This window comes from Vespa crabro, chromosome 2, assembly GCF_910589235.1.
Source record: "Vespa crabro chromosome 2, iyVesCrab1.2, whole genome shotgun sequence".
NCBI lineage: Eukaryota > Metazoa > Arthropoda > Insecta > Hymenoptera > Vespidae > Vespa > Vespa crabro.
This window is the reverse complement of record NC_060956.1, coordinates 789,385-806,283: the sequence shown is the minus strand read 5'-3', so window position 1 is coordinate 806,283 and position 16,899 is coordinate 789,385. Positions and strand designations below refer to the sequence as shown.

The following is a 16,899-nucleotide window of genomic DNA, read 5'->3' as shown; positions in this document are numbered from 1 at the left end:
ATTCGCCAATCGCATCGTATCTCTTAAACGGACCAATCACGATTAGCCAGGGTGTACAACTACGTTCGCGTTTACTAGTCATTCTTAGAATAATAACGTCCATGTCTGGTGGTACGCCCATGAAGTTGAAGAAACGAAATGTTCGTTGGTCAGTAATCGCCATTTTCTTAGTCTTATGTATAAATTTTTCTCTTAAGATTATACGAGAACATTAAGACGTCAACAACGCGCAACAACGACGAAGACGGAACAACGTGTAAGCGACACGGCGGAGTTTTTCAACGAGCGCGATGAATCAATCACGAAATTTCACGTCGTTGTTGAATCCGAGTTATTTGCAGAATGCGCAGCAAAACGCTGCAACTGCTAACGCGGCTGCTGCAGCAGCAGCCGCAGCTGCTGCGGTGAGTGCAGCGATCGCAAACGGAACACCTCTCAACGCGAATAACAATTCTACGACGCAAAGCAGAAAGCGCGAAGCTGAGAGTGCGTAAAAAAAATCATCGTTCCCATTCTTTATAAGAATATACATCATTATTTTTCAATACACATTGTCTAATAAATTTGTAACATTGACTCTTTATAGATATTATTCTAATGCAATCCCGATTCTTATAAATTCTTTATGCATTAATTTGTATATTGTACATTGTGTACAATCGCTCGTTTCTTCTATTTTGATCCTTGTAGCGTCTCTTTCGCAAAGGTAAACACGTTTTAAATTTGAGAATGATTAATGATTATTTTAGGCGATGTTAAGCAGGAGAAAGAAACGAAAGAGGAACGTAGGAAGAGGAGGAAAACTAGATGGAGTGGTAGTGAACATGACAAAACCTTTATACCCGGGATGCCCACAGTTCTACCCACTAATCTGACCCCAGAACAGGAGAAAGCTTATCTCTGTAAGTAATATTTATTTACACTTATTATTTTTCATATCATTTAGTCTTATCATATATCGTTATATGGACAGAGAATATTTTTTAAGTCAGACTTTTGTATATAAGTTTCCAATATTTATTTTTTAAATTATATCATTATAAATTATATATAATTATGTAAGTATAAATATGTGTGTCACTAAGTATTTGTAGATACAAGAGGTAAGGCTAACTTCTTTTTTTTTTTTAAGAAGCAAGTAGATCATGGATTTCGATAATAAGGATTGCCAATTATCACAAGTAGTTAGAATTGTAGAGCAATTATTGGAATTTTTTACTTTGTTTTTTTATAGTTGACTCGATTCTTAAAATTGCAAAGTTACTTAAAATTCCTAAATTACTCGATTATCAATCAATCAATCAATCAATCAATCAATCAATCAATCAATCAATCAACGCGTAGTTTCAAAGTAGTTACATTATTTTTTGAGAATTTTAAGGCATCTTTTAACCTTCTTTCTAAGGCACAAACCTTGGTATCAAAATCTTCTAAGGAAAAAAGGAAAAAAAAGAAAAAAAAAAAAAAAAAAAAAAAAAAACAAAATTAATATCTTTCAGCTTTGGATATATTCCAAGCTTAATATAGGAATTTTATTCTCTGAAGGTTTATGTGTTGTTTTATATTTTAAAATCATGCTTAAATTATAAAACGTATATGGTTGTAGCAAATTGGCAATATCTAACTGTTGGGGTTTCTGCCCCCTCTAACCCGTTGGTTTACAGTTCAGCTGCAAATTGAGGAAATCAGCAGGAAGCTACGTACTGGAGACCTTGGAATACCGCTTAATCCTGAGGAAAGGTTTGAACGAAACTTACATACCAAAAATGACCGTTACATATCTACAATACCTATCTACTGACCATACTGCAGCCCATAATACAGGGGTCTTAAAATATCTAAATGGCTACAATTCAATTAATATGGGATACTGATGTCCATTTGAAAAGAATGGACTAGTAAATAGCCATCACGCAGCACAGAAGATGAATTTTGATAACATTGGTTTGCCCTAATCAATTTCTTTTATTAATTCATTTTTTACTAAGCACTGCTACCAGATAAATTGTTGCTATCACGAGAAGTGCAAGTTTAAATTTTTATACGCATTTTCATATAGATATTAAATATTCAATATATATATAAATATATATATTACATAGAGAGAATTAAAACATTAGTGGCAGTGCTTAATCTGCAGTGGGTATCCTAGTTCATATATTTTTTAAATAGTCATTGTCTTGCATATGTAGAATCTGAGGTAGTCTGATGTAAATGGGGTTTTTTATAAAGTTATTGAAGAACATATTTTCCAAGTCGGCAATTCACAATTTTTATACGAAAAAGAAAAAAAGAAAGAAAAAAAAAAAAAAAAAAAGAAACAGTTTACTTGAGATATAATGCAAATGGATGCATGGGTTGCCTTGAGCATAATTTTTTTTCTCTCTCTCTCTCTTTCTCTCTCTCTCTCTCTCTCTCTCTCTCTATCTATCTATCTCTCTCTATTTAGGCTGCCGTGACTTGCACGGCAATTTCAAACTATCAGACACTAATAATTTTAATGTGGTGATAATAATATAATAGGGAAATTTTATTATTAACCAACAACAGCAGATATTTTATTATTAATTACGATTTTATCGAGCAGATTTCAGGAAAATATTGGATTATAAAAATAACATCTGCTAACATAAGCATATCTTTGTAACTTTCATTGTTACATTACTTTCAGGTGCAACTTGAAATAAACTTAAATAATTTCTCTAATAAATTGATTTACTCCAATAGGTTTAACTTCTCTGATTTTAGCTGGAACCATTATGTTATGTCTTTGTGTTTCATTAGTATTACACATCATAGTAAAGTATTTAAGATGATGATAACTAATCTGTCAGAAATTATTTCCTAATAATCACAGGATCTATCTCTTAGCAGCTGACATCATACCGATATCTGCCGTGCACAAACGCGCAGTCTTCCAGTGGTTACCTACTATAGAATAATAAACATATAGCAATTCTACTATTAACGATAGTATATTTTTCATCTTCTGTTCTGATACTTTGGCATTGTTGGCAAACTTTATAATCTTTCAATAATGTCAACTTCCAATCTCAAGTAATCAGATTATTAAGCGATATGATTATAATAATATATTAGTAATCAATACAATGGAGTCTTTTAGTCATCTCATCTTCTCTTAATTTCACAACAAATTTAGCCCATTGTGTTCATAAAGTTTTTATTATCTTAAATAGTTAAACATTTTTATTTGTTATATTTATCGAAACTATTTTTACATTTTATAACTTTCTTTTAATTATTATTTTTAATTTATTATTTTCATTTTATTTAGCTTTTCGTGATTACATTAAAATTAAATATAGAATACATTTCCAACATAGTCAAAGAGTATCAGATATGTAGTAAAGAAAATTCGTTTAAAATTTATTAATAATGAAAAAATTCACTAAAATCAAAATTTATTTAGACTTCAAAGAAATTACTGCTCCATTAAAATTTATTCACTTAATCACACAATCGTAGTAGGTTCAGGTTGCTTGTATGCTAGTACCATCTTAATGAAAACTTTGTATCTTTACGGTCGTTCATTTTTTTTCAGGTCTCCATCACCAGAGCCAATATACAGTAGTGATGGTAAACGGTTAAATACAAGAGAATATCGTACAAGACGTAAATTGGAAGAAGAACGACACAATCTAATACAGAAGATTCTCAAAATAAATCCAGAATTTAAGCCACCGCCAGATTACAAGTATATAGACATATTATTATTCATTATCTAACGTTTTCCTTTTTTTTTTTTTGTTTTTTTTTTTTTTTTTTTTTTTTTATATTATACTATAATATAATTTGTAATATTTACTGACCACATATCGATTAAAAATGTATGTGTATGTAACGCTTAATATATTCTTAGGCCTCCGATAATACGTGTCCATGATAAAGTAATGATTCCACAAGAAGAACATCCCGACATAAACTTTGTTGGCTTGCTTATTGGACCACGTGGAAATACCTTGAAATGTAAGAATTTGTTAATTATCCGATATATTCACTCTTCGTTTAATATATTTAACATCTTCGTTTTGTTTTTCATATTTGTTTTAGCGATGGAAAAGGAAACTGGCGCAAAGATTATTATTCGTGGTAAAGGTTCTGTAAAAGAAGGCAAAGTAGGTAGAAAAGATGGACAACCTTTACCTGGAGAAGATGAACCATTACATGCTTATATAACGGCAAATAATTTAGATGCCGTAAAGAAGGCTGTTGAAAGAGTAAGTTTAATATTATTATTTCATTTAGGTTTTGTATTGACCTATTTCTCTTTCGTAACTTTTATAAATATTATTTTTATTTTATTATCAGATCCACGAGATTATAAGACAAGGTGTAGAAGTTCCTGAAGGTCAAAATGATTTACGACGTAATCAATTGAGAGAGTTAGCATTACTTAACGGAACATTGCGTGAAAACGATGGTCCTCGATGTACGAATTGTGGAGCATCCGATCATAAATCATGGCTTGTACGTAATGTTTATTTATAATAGAAGAACTAGAGATCATTATTATTATTATTATTATTATTATTATTATAATATGCTTATTGAAAATGTGTTCATCTTCGTTGCAGTGTCCAGACAAACCAAATGTTACCAATAATATAGTATGTTCGAGTTGTGGAGGAGCTGGACACATTGCACGAGATTGTAGATCTAAACGTCCTGGCCAAGGTGGTCCTGCAGCTGCAGGAATGGGAGGAATGGGACCTGGTGGAGATAAGGCAAAGATAGACGAAGAATATATGTCTCTTATGGCAGAATTGGGTGAGGGCCCACCACCGGATAGATCAAAGTCTGGTCAAACTAGACAACCCGCACCAAATCCAAGTTATCCTGGACTTTTCGATAGGTATACAGGATTTGCTATAAAAATGTAACGAATGTAATATTTGTATTTCGCATTTTATATCTTTTCATTTCGTTTCTACAATCTAGGCAACAGGCACCTCGTGCCTTGATGGCTGCTCCGGCACATCCACCACCTCAAATGATGCAAGGTGGACCTATGATGCCACCGCCGGGCATGGCTCCGCCGCCGTGGAGCCAAGGCGACGTAAATAACATGAACGGTATGAACATGCAATGGCAACCACCAGTTAGTATGCCACCACCACCAGGTGTCATGCAACCACCTCCGCCACCTCCTGGATCTACCACTCAGCCAAATATCCCTCCCTTGATGCCTTGGATGGCTGGGAACAATCAGCCACCTCCACCAGGACAGATGCCACCAACGCAAATTCCACCCCCTGGAATGGGTATTCCACCGTGGCAACAAGGGCAGCAAGGACCGATGCGTCCACCCCCTCCAGGAACGGCACCACCTCCAGGATTTCCAGGATGGCAACCTCAACAAATGGGTGGCTGGCCTCCGGCAGCTCCCGTTCCACCTCCACCACAGCAACAACAAACTCCTGCTCCGCCAGGAATCGATTTGAATACGTTACCTACCTTATTGGCTCAACCACCACCACCTCCGCCGCCCACTAGTTAGTGTGAAAAATAATTCTACCGCACGATTAAATGTTTTTAATCCCTGTAGTAAGATAAATTATACGATTTTGTTACATTGAGAGACTTGATCATCGAATTATAGGAATAGTTAATACATTTGATGTATCGGTTTAAATAATTATAATAGAAAGTTATGCCCTGTGCAACTTTGTTCTTTCCAAATAGCATCGCGCATAACAAAGACCCAAGTTCTTAATATAACTGTACAATGTATTGTATGGAATACGAACAGTATGTTAATTTGTGCGAGGATATTAATTACTCCCATTGCTATAATATAGGTATTTAGATTTGTTTATCATATGTTTATAAAATCAAACAATACAATTAATCTTTCTTACAAAAAAAAAAAAAAAAAAAAAAGAAAAAAAGAAAAAAAAAAAAGAAAAAAAAATGAAAAAAGAAACCAATTGTCATATGTTGTGCATTTTTATAATGCAGAATGTCCCTGTTAATTTCACGATAAAAATATTGTTGACATTGCACATATATGTTTGTTATTTGGTACAATGTCATCATTATATAGTGCTATTCGCCTGATAACTCAGGTTTTTTGCACTGCACATTAATATTAAGCTTAATACGAAGAATAGTAGTAAAGTACTATTCTTATTAGTACAAACTTGTCCAGAATGTATTGTTTGTGCATATAATGTTACAAAATTCCACTAATAAACTCGTACGAAGTATCAACAAACAAAAGGAAAATAATAATTCTGCAATATTGAGTTTATGAAAAAGAAAAGAAATAAAAAATATAATAAATCTGAGCATTATATATGAGAAAAAAAATATCTAAATTTATATATGTGCACAAACATAAAGAAGTAGTGAACACGGATGATGTATGTTTCAAATACAGTAGGATAACATTAGTATATACAAGTTATTGTAGTTATATGATAAAAAATATAGTCAGTTTTAATACCACGCAAAGTATCAGTTAAGGTAAATGGACATATTTATAAATTAATAGTATTGCTTTTTCTAACAAACAATTCTAGTTTTCATGTCGATGTTTGTTCTATTTATATATAATAGCAAAATTAAATTTAAAAACAAAACTACAGATAGATTGCGTGCGTGATCATAAAAAAATTGTTCAATATAGAAAAGTATATATATATATATATATACTTATATATATACTAAAAGTAAACGTCTAAATTTTTTGCTTTATATAATATACGTTAGATATTTGTATGTCCATTACTGAAGAAATTATAAATATTATTTTGACTAATCACCGATATTGTTTCGAAGATTGTAGTATTAAGCTATTATTACGAGTTTATTCCATTAGTTTTGTTATTGGATTTGCTATTGGATTGGTAATGATGTGAATAAAATAATTACAATTCATATTCATAATCTTAATAAATATTAATGTTAGTAGTATTACGTATTAAGTAAAAAATGTAAAAATATTTACGGGGACAATGCTAGTTTGCTTAATGTGTAATCTGTACACAATAAAGGTATACATTAAAAATAGTAATAAATATTATTACTATTTACTACATATATATATATACTATATAAATATTATTACTACTTGAATACATGTGTAAATACATGTGAACTTCAACAAACAGTCGAATGTTCTACCACAGTTCATCGCGATAAATCAACGAGTCAACGTCATTACTTCATACTACAGCTTGTAATGATTTAAGTAAGTAATTCTGAGAGACATTACGATTGCATAATAATATAATCCTATCAAATTATGACAAATAATACACAGTGAATCATATTTTCAAATCAACGCACGTTACTACGAATACACACACGCATTAAATTGTTCAATTTTGCTAATAATCATCCTCGCATTTCTAAGTTCACATGCATATTTTCTTGATCATTTTGACGCGTCCCTGAATATAACAAATGGACCTCTCTCTTTCTGTTCCCTCTCCGCCCTCTACTTCTTGCTTCTGCAGCTGCGTGAATGCGGTGAAAGGTTAATTTTTTCGAAGTCTTGCTTAGAGAAAATATCCCTTTCCCCATTCCCTCCCAAAGAAAAGAAACAACAAAAAATGTGACATGATGTGAGAAATGCACAGAGTGCTCCAAATCGTCAAAAATGAGATCGTTCGCGGAAAATTACAAAGTTTATAAAAATTTGTTTAAATTTCGATCTACAATGTTATGTGATCAAAATATCGATTTCTTTTTTATTTATTTATCTATTTTTATTTCTTTTTTGTTTTAATACACAGGAACAAGAGAATTTCGTTCTGTCATTTTGTTCGTTAAATAAACAGCATTGCAAATTCTCTCATTCGCGCTCCTGCATAAACATTAATGAACGATCACGTGAGACAAGGCCACATAATCACCTTGGCTCTCCGCGCCTTCCGAGACAGCACGATCGTCCTTTTCCTGTCGGCTAGAATAGCGGAATTGCCATTTTACAGTTAGCCAATCAGCAGCGGTCAACAGCCAAACCATTTTCGCGGCATAGTAAGTGGATTGATTATAGATGACTGACCTTTGACTGTCAACTTATTTAACTATTCCTTCTAATATTACGATCAATTTCAAAAAAAATAATAAACAAGGTTATTGATTTATTATTTATCAATTCACGTTAATATTTTAATACTTCTCGATTGGAATCGATCAATCAAATTAAATTTATCGTAAGTTCCTTATGTGGATAAGGATGCTAGGGAAAAGGAGTGTAATATATAGTCTAAAGCAGAGTTTAGTGTGTAGAAATCTTTAATTATCATTCTCCTTTAAAAAGAAGGAAAAAAATATTTCGCAGCCGGTAGGATTCGAACCTACGCTCCCAGAGGGAATCTGATTTCGAGTCAGACGCCTTAACCACTCGGCCACGACTGCTTGATATTTCAATAGTTTGCGGCCACAAGGGTGGAAACAACCCTCTCATAGATATAGCATTATTCATAAAAGTACTTATGAATTAAAATTCATATTTTAAGAATTTAATATATGAATATATGAATATGATAAAGGTTAAATGATTTGTTCGTTCTTTTCAATTATTTCATTACTTTTTTTTCTTTTATAAACACACACACACACACACACACATATATATATATATTTAGATAGATGTTAATTAAAAAGTTTCGACGATAAATTAATGATAAATACAAATGATGTAATTCATCGTAAAATGGTTAGGAAAGTGGTATAAAAGAATAAAAAAAAAAAAAGAAAAAGAAAAACAAGAAAGAAAGGAAGAAAAAGAAGAAAACAAGAGAAAGAGGAAACGTCCTCTGGAATGTATATATGTTTGTCTCGCGAAGCATGTTTATGCATTTACGTGCAAGCCGATAAAGCAGCTGCCTAGTTAGCCGTCAACTTTGCAATCAGCAATCTCTCAAGTAGTAGTCGAGTCCGTTTGCGGCTGTTCCAGATTGCGTCCTTGCCGTATAAAGTGCAACGGCATGTGCGTACGTGATGGTATAACGGGTGTTCGAAAATGCCCATTTTAGAAATTTCCTCTTCCGCGAAAGATTTTTTATATTCCACGATGATATATTTATTTGTAGAGTTCGCTCGACTAAATGATTCCTTTAGGCGAAAACGAAATATCTTCTCGTAGAAAGCTTCCTAATGTCACGAACCTATCGAGAGCGTGAAAGTAAACCGTGAAATAAAAGTAAAGAAAGAATGAAGAGGGACCAAATGAAATATACATGCGCACGTTACGCACATATATATATATATATATATATATGTGTAGATAGGCAGAGTGGCAAAAAGAAAGCGACGCTGACGTTTTACCTGTTCCGCGTAAGAAAGAGGATTTAATTGACAGGACATGATGCGGAAATAACGTTACAAAAACTCTCCGAGAGCTTCGTCGAACAGAATACCGCGCGAACGAGATTTCCTTTTAAAGCGCGAGCTCGAGAGAAAGAAGGTAAGAGAAGGTTAACGATTTGGCATCGAATCGAGCATTACAAAACTATACGGGCTCGTTTAGTTTTCTTCAACGGCCAATTTTTCTTTATCCTGGATCGACGATCATCGTGGTACGTGGTTGTGATAAATTACGAGCGGTTGATCTTTATATCATCGGTCACCCGTTACACTTGCATTCTTACGAGTTGTACAAGTCCCAGTTTTCTTACTCTCACCCACAACAGTTTCGAGAGTAAATTCCAGAACGAACACACTTATGTACATAGATATAGGTATATGTATACACGTTTTTGCTTTGCATGTATACGTTGCCGACTCTATCCTATCCAATCTGTCTAGAATCATTTGGAACCGAACCTTACTATGTTCTGTGTATTTACATGTATACATATATATATATATATATATATATATATATATATATATATGTAAATATTCTGTAATATATATGTATATACATGCGTGTAAGAGCTGTCCACGCATGCGTTCGCGTATAGCTCATAAAATACAGGATCGATTGATTATAACCGATGAGAAGCAAATGTCATCATTTTGCAAGAGCATAGTACGCAATATGACAGTTTACGATTGATACGTGCTACTATAACATCTACCAAACTATATACTACTTTCACGTTTCTTCAAACATAATCATGCACGAAAAGTAGATACAAATTCGTGATAATCTTTCATTTTTTTTTTCTTTTTTCTTTCCTTTCCTTTATAGTAAATCCATCATTTGTCATTTCAAAATTTATCATTTTCATAATAAATTTCTATTCATAAATTCAAACAGCTTCTTTTATATATAGTTATATTACTTCATTTACTCTTGTCCATTTTAATATCGATGTTCCATGGTTGATAACTTTATTCGTTCCCCGCATTAAGCAATAATCGTAACGATATAATGTTCATGGGACAAGAAGCCGAAGGAAAGAATAAAATAGATCGAAGAACCGTGCGACGTATATTCCTCGTCCAAAATATCAGATAACATCGGGATACAATTACCGTTAATCGCCGAGATACGGACTTTCACGCGAGTCGATCGCACAGTTTCAGTTCTTGCAACGTTATAGCGGAGCAGAAGGAATAGAACGCCCGATGGACGGATGAACGATCAAGCGGGCCAACGTATAACTGTGCACAAGATCTATGTTTAATTTTCTTATTCTTTCATCCAGTCCATCGGCCCTTCAAAATTTAACCAAAATCTTTTTAATTCGTTAACGTTAATATGACTTTTAAGAAAGTAAACAATATCGTTCAACATTACTTTCTTTATAAGATTCTTCTTACAAAGCAAACTATAATCGTAACGTTGATTGAGTGCCGTTAGTCTAGGAAAGAAAAAGCGAAAAAGCGAAAAAGAGAAAGAAAAATAAAAATAAAAGAAACACATTGGCTTTTGCTGCTGCTGCTGCTGCTGCTGCTGCTGCTCACTTTTACTTCAACCAGGAACGAACGGTACTCGATTAGATCGCCAGCCGTCTAGCCTGCCCATCGGGGAATGCTTTCGCAAGGCAGGATGTGTGCGAGATGCCGGAGGGGTCGATTCAATTGAAATTCAATTACAAAACTATTTTCGAGCTTGTCCTGGCCTGAATCAAACTAGCGGACTCGCAAGGACTCGAGATGGCCGAACTCTCATACGCGTTTGTATGTGGTTGTTAACTCATAGACAACTCTCTCGTATATCATCTATTTCTATTCGCACATATAGATGTGCGTATAAACGTGTTACGAGAAAGGCGTTTGTGCACACGGAGAAAGTATATATTCACCGATTGTGAGTTAACCTTATGATCCACTCAAGCGAGAATTTGTGTTCCTAGCTTTACTTGGCGATATCTGAAAACCGCGACTTTCCACGGCCACGTGACGCGGATAAGATTAATCCCGCGAGATCTTAAAGATCTTGAAAGTGGAAAAGCCATCGAGGAGGAATTTTTATCAAGTTACATTTAGCATTGAGTACTCGACTCAAGATCACAAATCGAATCGATCGTAATTTTTCTTGTGAAAGGGTTAAATATCGATGTATTTTTCTTTATAATTTTCCTCCTACAATTATGTAATTTCTAACTGTACAACTTGCAACGATATCTCCCTTTCGATTAGACGGCCACGTGACCGGAGTTAAGATCAAAAACGAAACGAGATTCGAGATATCTCTCTCTCTCTCTCTCTCTCTCTCTCTCTCTCTCTCTATCTATCTATCTATCTATCTTTCTCGTTAGGGTCGGCTAGAAACGATTGAAAGTTGTCGCTGATTTTTTCCTCCATTAATTATATTCGCCGCCAAGGCCTTTTCACGCTATTGCATTCCAAGCAACGGCACGACCTGGCACGCACCGCACTTTTCTCCTTCGATCTCTCGAAGAAGGCGGGTCTCTCTCTCTCTCTTTCTGTATCTTTCTCTTTCTCTTTCTATCTCTTTCTTTCTTATTTTTGCACGCTCGACAAGTACCACCGAGACTTGTCAGTTGGGTCAGAACGCGGTCAAAACCGATTCAAACTCATTTTTCTTCTCGTTCGTTCAGCTCTCTCGCGCGATCACCTTGCACGAATATAATATACAGGCCATCGTTCGAACGAAAAACCAAATACACGTATGTACTTATACCTGCATATCTATCCGCGTGTTAAGTTCGAATCGCATGTAAACGAGTCGGTGTTTGCTTGATTGTTAACTCGATCTTGCTTTCCAAGTTTAATCCCTCGCCATTCTCTCAGTATCCTCTCCCGTTTCGGAAATGTGAAAGGTTTCATATCAAACAACTTTATGCATATTAATTTCGATGGTAGCCAGGTTATGTATCGATATCGCCGAGACAATTTTTATTACTTTCGTCGGAGGATAAGTCGATCCTCGTTTCTTCAAAAAATTTTTATTACTTCGAAAAAAAAAAATATATATATATATATTTTCTTTTTTGCTTTCGTTTGTCAATGTATAAAGAGCATAACGTTTGTAAAAATAATTTTCAAGGCTGTAGTACGAGATCGTTTAAATATTATTCGGTAAAACGCGAGAAGACTGAGAAAATAAGATAGAATATAGTTTCACACCTGTATTACTAACGGTATCGTTTTTTTTCCTCCTTTTCTTCTTCTTTCTTTTTCTTTTTCTGTTTTTTTTTTCGAAGAGTATCTTCTCGTATTTACACAAATGTTGTAAGTTTCTGATTGTTCGCGCGTGAGTGGAAACACACAAATGTGGATGCCCCGATAATATCGAACTCGAATCTGCATTATACTTTTTGCGATGATATCGACAATTCCTTTTTTATTTTTTTGATTAATTTCTTCAACGGATCAATTGATAAATACTTTTATATAATTTTGTTCGCGAAATGGAAGATATTTTCCATCCATTAGAGACACCAACACTGACACCCCACAGAATATTATATCCATGAAACGTGACACGTACCGTATATAGTCCGAAGCAACGTTTTAATTTCGAATTGCTCGACCGCGCAAAAGAGTTAGGTACACGGAAGACGTATAAAGCGTATAGAAAATTTTACTTACGCAATGACATAGCTCCCCGTTTTCTTTCTATCTCTCTCGTACACTTATTTTCTTTATTATCCGAAAGTATCTCATGTTACTACATGTGGTAAGAATAAGTAAAACTGTCAGAATCGATCTCTTTTACGATATTATCGCAATGTAATTAGAGTAGTTCGTCGAGCGGCACGAGAAGAGAATTATAAGAAGGAACGCGTATAATTTATCGTTGATGCGTAATAAGAGAAAAGAGCATGTATGAGAATGCTGACATATAACACTAATTTAGTTAAGTGATCAGTGTTTCTTTGAGAAAGTAAATATCTTCTCGTAAGCCATGTCAAGATATGTATATATATATATATTTATATTTATTGCTTTGAATTTATAAAAAAATACATGCGGGAGTGTCGTTTAAGGATACAATTTTTCTTTTCAATTTCAGGTGAAATTTCAAGCGAACAGAGGAATTGCGAGGATACGAAATAATGGCTGATTAATGGGGTTCTTGTGGACGAGAAAAAGAAAAAAAAAAAAAATGAGAGGAAAAAAAGAAAAAGAGAGAAAAAAAAAGGAAGGGAAGAAGAACACGATGTGGCCTCTCTACGGTAAAAATAATCCGCCCTCGCCTGGAGCGTAATTTCTCTTACCCAATTCAGGTCGACGATGTCGACTTCGAGACGAGAGAGGAGAGAAGCAGTGAGAGCGACCTGTGCAAGAAAGAAAGAGGAAGAGAGAGAGAGAGAGAGAGAGAGAGAGAGTGGGGGGAAGGAGGAGAGAAAGAGAAAAAGAGGGACGAGAAAGAGATTGGAGACGACAATCAGTGGAAGGGAAAAAGGATGGAAAAAGGAAAAAAGCTAAAAGGATGGGCGATTACTCAAACTGCACCGAACCTCTTCGTGAACGCATAAGTATATATGTATATGTATATCTTTATTTCGTAAGCAAACTCGATCCCGTGGATATTCAATACACGAAACACACATAGGTACGGTTGCACGAATCGCTTCGAAGATTTACAGTTGCCCGTACTTATCGTTTGATTCTTTTACTTATTTTCGTGCTTCTCCACGGTTCCTTTCGATAAGATCCTTCATCGATTACCGCCGTTTTTCAATATGCTGACATATGAAATTGCAATTGACGATCGAATCCATCGATCGAAGGATACATGGATTATATGTATATGTATTCTTCGTTCCCTTCTTTCACTTTAGATATGTAAGTATGATACATAAGATCGTATCGGCTTACGAAATATCTCGATAATTCTTAATTGGCCGTATAACGATTATTAATTGAAAGTGATTTTCTAATTTTTACTCGGACGAGTTTCTTTTTCCTTTTTTATTTATTTATTTACTTCTTTTTCTCTTTCATTTTTTCCATTTTTTCTTTTTGTTCTTTTTTCCCTCTCATCGATCGTAAATAATTACATATCTGTTAGGATCATCGATATGGTCTTTTCTATAGACTTAATGCCGCGCTAAGTATCTCTCAATGATTATAAATCGAGCGTGAGCGAATGATGAGTTTGATGTAGAAATATTATACGTCGACGTGCATAAGGTACGAGTAAAGGTTAGCGGGAGGAATCTTGTGTTAATATCGATGGAAAATGCATGATCGTTGATACTTGTATTAATCGAAGTTAATGGCAAGAGATACAAATGTATGATTACGATAGATACGATTAAAGATCGATGAGCGATTTATTGTTGTAACAGTCGATTTAAACGCTTCATTACTATCGATGATATTTTCTTATTGTTAATGAGACTTTGATTTCAGATTCTAAGCGTCTAGATTTACACGCGTACGAGCGCGTCTAATATCTCGTCCTTATGTTACCGATGTTCTTAAAACGCGTCGACGCGGCTACGAATACGATCCTGTGATCCTTTCCTAGTTGTCGCCACGGTTCAAAAAGAAAAAGAAAAAGAGATATGAAAAAAAGAAAGAGAAAAAGAATAAAAGTCACATGTAAACGTAGATACTACGATTTCAGACTAGGCAGCGGTCGAATTGGTCTACGTGATTCTAGACACTAGACAGTACGAAGTAAGCATTACGTCTCTATCAGTTAGGAAACACCACGTCTACTCTAATTTCAAGATTAATTTTAATCCTAATACTTTCTGTCACCGTATCCTTCGTGACTGTTAATCCGACTATGTTTCTTAATGATTCGCCGAGTATTTTTCGATATTACAAAAGGATAGGTATAAGTAATGACTTACTTATCCTTGTATATTTATATTGGCAAATGTTTTTTTTTTTCTTTTCTTTTTTTTTTTTCTTTTTTCACAAAATCTTTATTATACTTATTAACAATTGATTATTTCTTTCTCTTTTTCTTTTTTCCATTTCTAAGGATTTTTCGTTAGTTCGTTCCAACATCTTTTCAGAGATGTGAACGCCTGCACAAGACACGTGGTAGTGACGAATGATTTAAACTTCATTGGAGATACGAATATAATGTACTTGTTTACTTACGTACGAATAAATTTTCTTTGAATTAAAACTATCGAAATGAAAGAATTATTTTCGTCCTACACGTAAAAATATATTTCATTAATAGCTTGTATTATTTCGTTTGTCAAGATTAGATAAAAATTAGCATAATCGAATGAAATTAAATGAGGTGCATTGAGTTGTGTCTGTCATTCTTGAAGATATTTAATTAGAAAGGTCAGAAAGATATCTTTCATTTTTCTTCTATTATATAAATCGCGTTACAAGATACACATGGATAATGGATGTTTATATCTTATACGATTAAAAGTGATATCTATGAAATATTTTTCATAGAAGAATTTTTATACGATAATTTCATTTCATTTCGGTTGTTCTTAACATTCACGATTCGTATCCGCTTATCTAATTTTCGCTACGACCGAGTCGTAACAAAACCGGTTGGTACCCTGGTGTACCTGGGTGAGCATAATCGGATTATTTTAAACGTGACCTTTCTTTTATATTCGTCCTGGTAAAAATCAAATCGTTGTTTATCAAAAAATATGCCAATATATTTATCTTTAACAATCAACGAAAGTATCATGCTGATAACGTTCAATCTTTTTTTAATTTCACAGAAATATAAGAAGATATTTATCTTTAATGCAAAAGATAAAAATTGAAGTGTTTTTCTTTTTTTTTTGGTTCCCCCCTAAGCTTCGAGTACTTACAGTGGGAGAGAAATTATTTTGAAATAGCAAGAACAACGACGATGATAGCGATGATAGAGAGGTAAAGGGATTAAAATTGTTTAACTCGAGATAGTGGTAAGTAGGTACCAATAGGACGATGACGGTGCTGACTTGTCGCTAACAGTTCACAGCCGGAATATCTACGGCCTTGTAGAGGAGAGCCGATCACTGGCTGCTCTACCACGCCCTGCTTTGGCATTCTCCACGATCACAAACGCATTCTACATGATCGCACGTATTTACACGCTGATCTCGAACAACACAGACGCAACTACCGTGAAAGTATTTTATCTTATTCGATATAATCTCGATTATGCGAATGCGATTTTAACCGGTTGCCGGTCGCGATTCGTTCGACTCGATTTTTTTCTCGGAACCGTTAAATGCGCGTTGATTCGGCTTCGCTAACTCACTCCGGATGTAGCTTCGAAAGAGAACGTGCTTCGTAACAAAAAAAAGAAAAAAAGAAAAAAGAAAGAAAGAAAGAAACTAAAGTATCTATTTTTGTGTTAACTTTCTAATCAAATTGACATAGATTTATAATTTAAATATTATAACGAGATGAGATTTTTTAATGATCGATAAAGTTAACGTAGAAATATTAAATTCGATATAATCAAATCTGATCTAATGGACATTCTTATTTTTATTGCCTTTCGTATAAAATATATAAGATATAAATATTTAATTATAAAATAATCGCTGAGCGATTTCTTGGAAATCATTTAAA

At 34.0% G+C, this 16,899-nt stretch overlaps 1 protein-coding gene and 1 non-coding gene across 5 annotated transcripts; one reads left to right on the top strand and one right to left on the bottom strand.

Annotated features, from left to right (window-relative positions):
• The first annotated feature begins 18 nt into the window (after positions 1-18).
• LOC124432982 (splicing factor 1) lies at positions 19-7,040 on the top strand. 4 transcript variants are annotated; one of them, XM_046982420.1, is made up of 10 exons: positions 85-256; positions 342-486; positions 750-902; positions 1,665-1,740; positions 3,563-3,715; positions 3,881-3,987; positions 4,072-4,238; positions 4,330-4,488; positions 4,596-4,873; positions 4,960-7,040. In XM_046982420.1, the coding sequence occupies exons 3-10, from the start codon at positions 848-850 to the stop codon at positions 5,516-5,518; spliced, it is 1,554 nt and encodes a 517-aa protein (XP_046838376.1). In that variant the 5' UTR covers positions 85-256; positions 342-486; positions 750-847; the 3' UTR covers positions 5,519-7,040. The 4 variants fall into 4 exon arrangements, with proteins under 4 accessions (XP_046838375.1, XP_046838374.1, XP_046838376.1 ...); XM_046982419.1 differs by lacking the exon at positions 342-486 and having other exon boundaries at positions 19-148; XM_046982418.1 differs by having other exon boundaries at positions 84-486.
• Positions 7,041-8,306: 1,266 nt separating this feature from the next.
• Trnas-cga lies at positions 8,307-8,388 on the bottom strand. The gene has a single exon. It is a non-coding gene; the product is annotated as a tRNA-Ser (tRNA).
• Positions 8,389-16,899: the final 8,511 nt, after the last annotated feature.

Bases quoted from the DNA above. Each gene is read 5' to 3' on its own strand.
- LOC124432982 (XM_046982418.1), top strand. From the start codon at position 291: ATGAATCAATCACGAAATTTCACGTCGTTGTTGAATCCGAGTTATTTG. The intron at 4,239-4,329 runs GTAAGTTTAATA...TTTTATTATCAG, and splicing joins TAAAGAAGGCTGTTGAAAGA to ATCCACGAGATTATAAGACA. The intron at 4,874-4,959 runs GTATACAGGATT...TCTACAATCTAG, and splicing joins TATCCTGGACTTTTCGATAG to GCAACAGGCACCTCGTGCCT.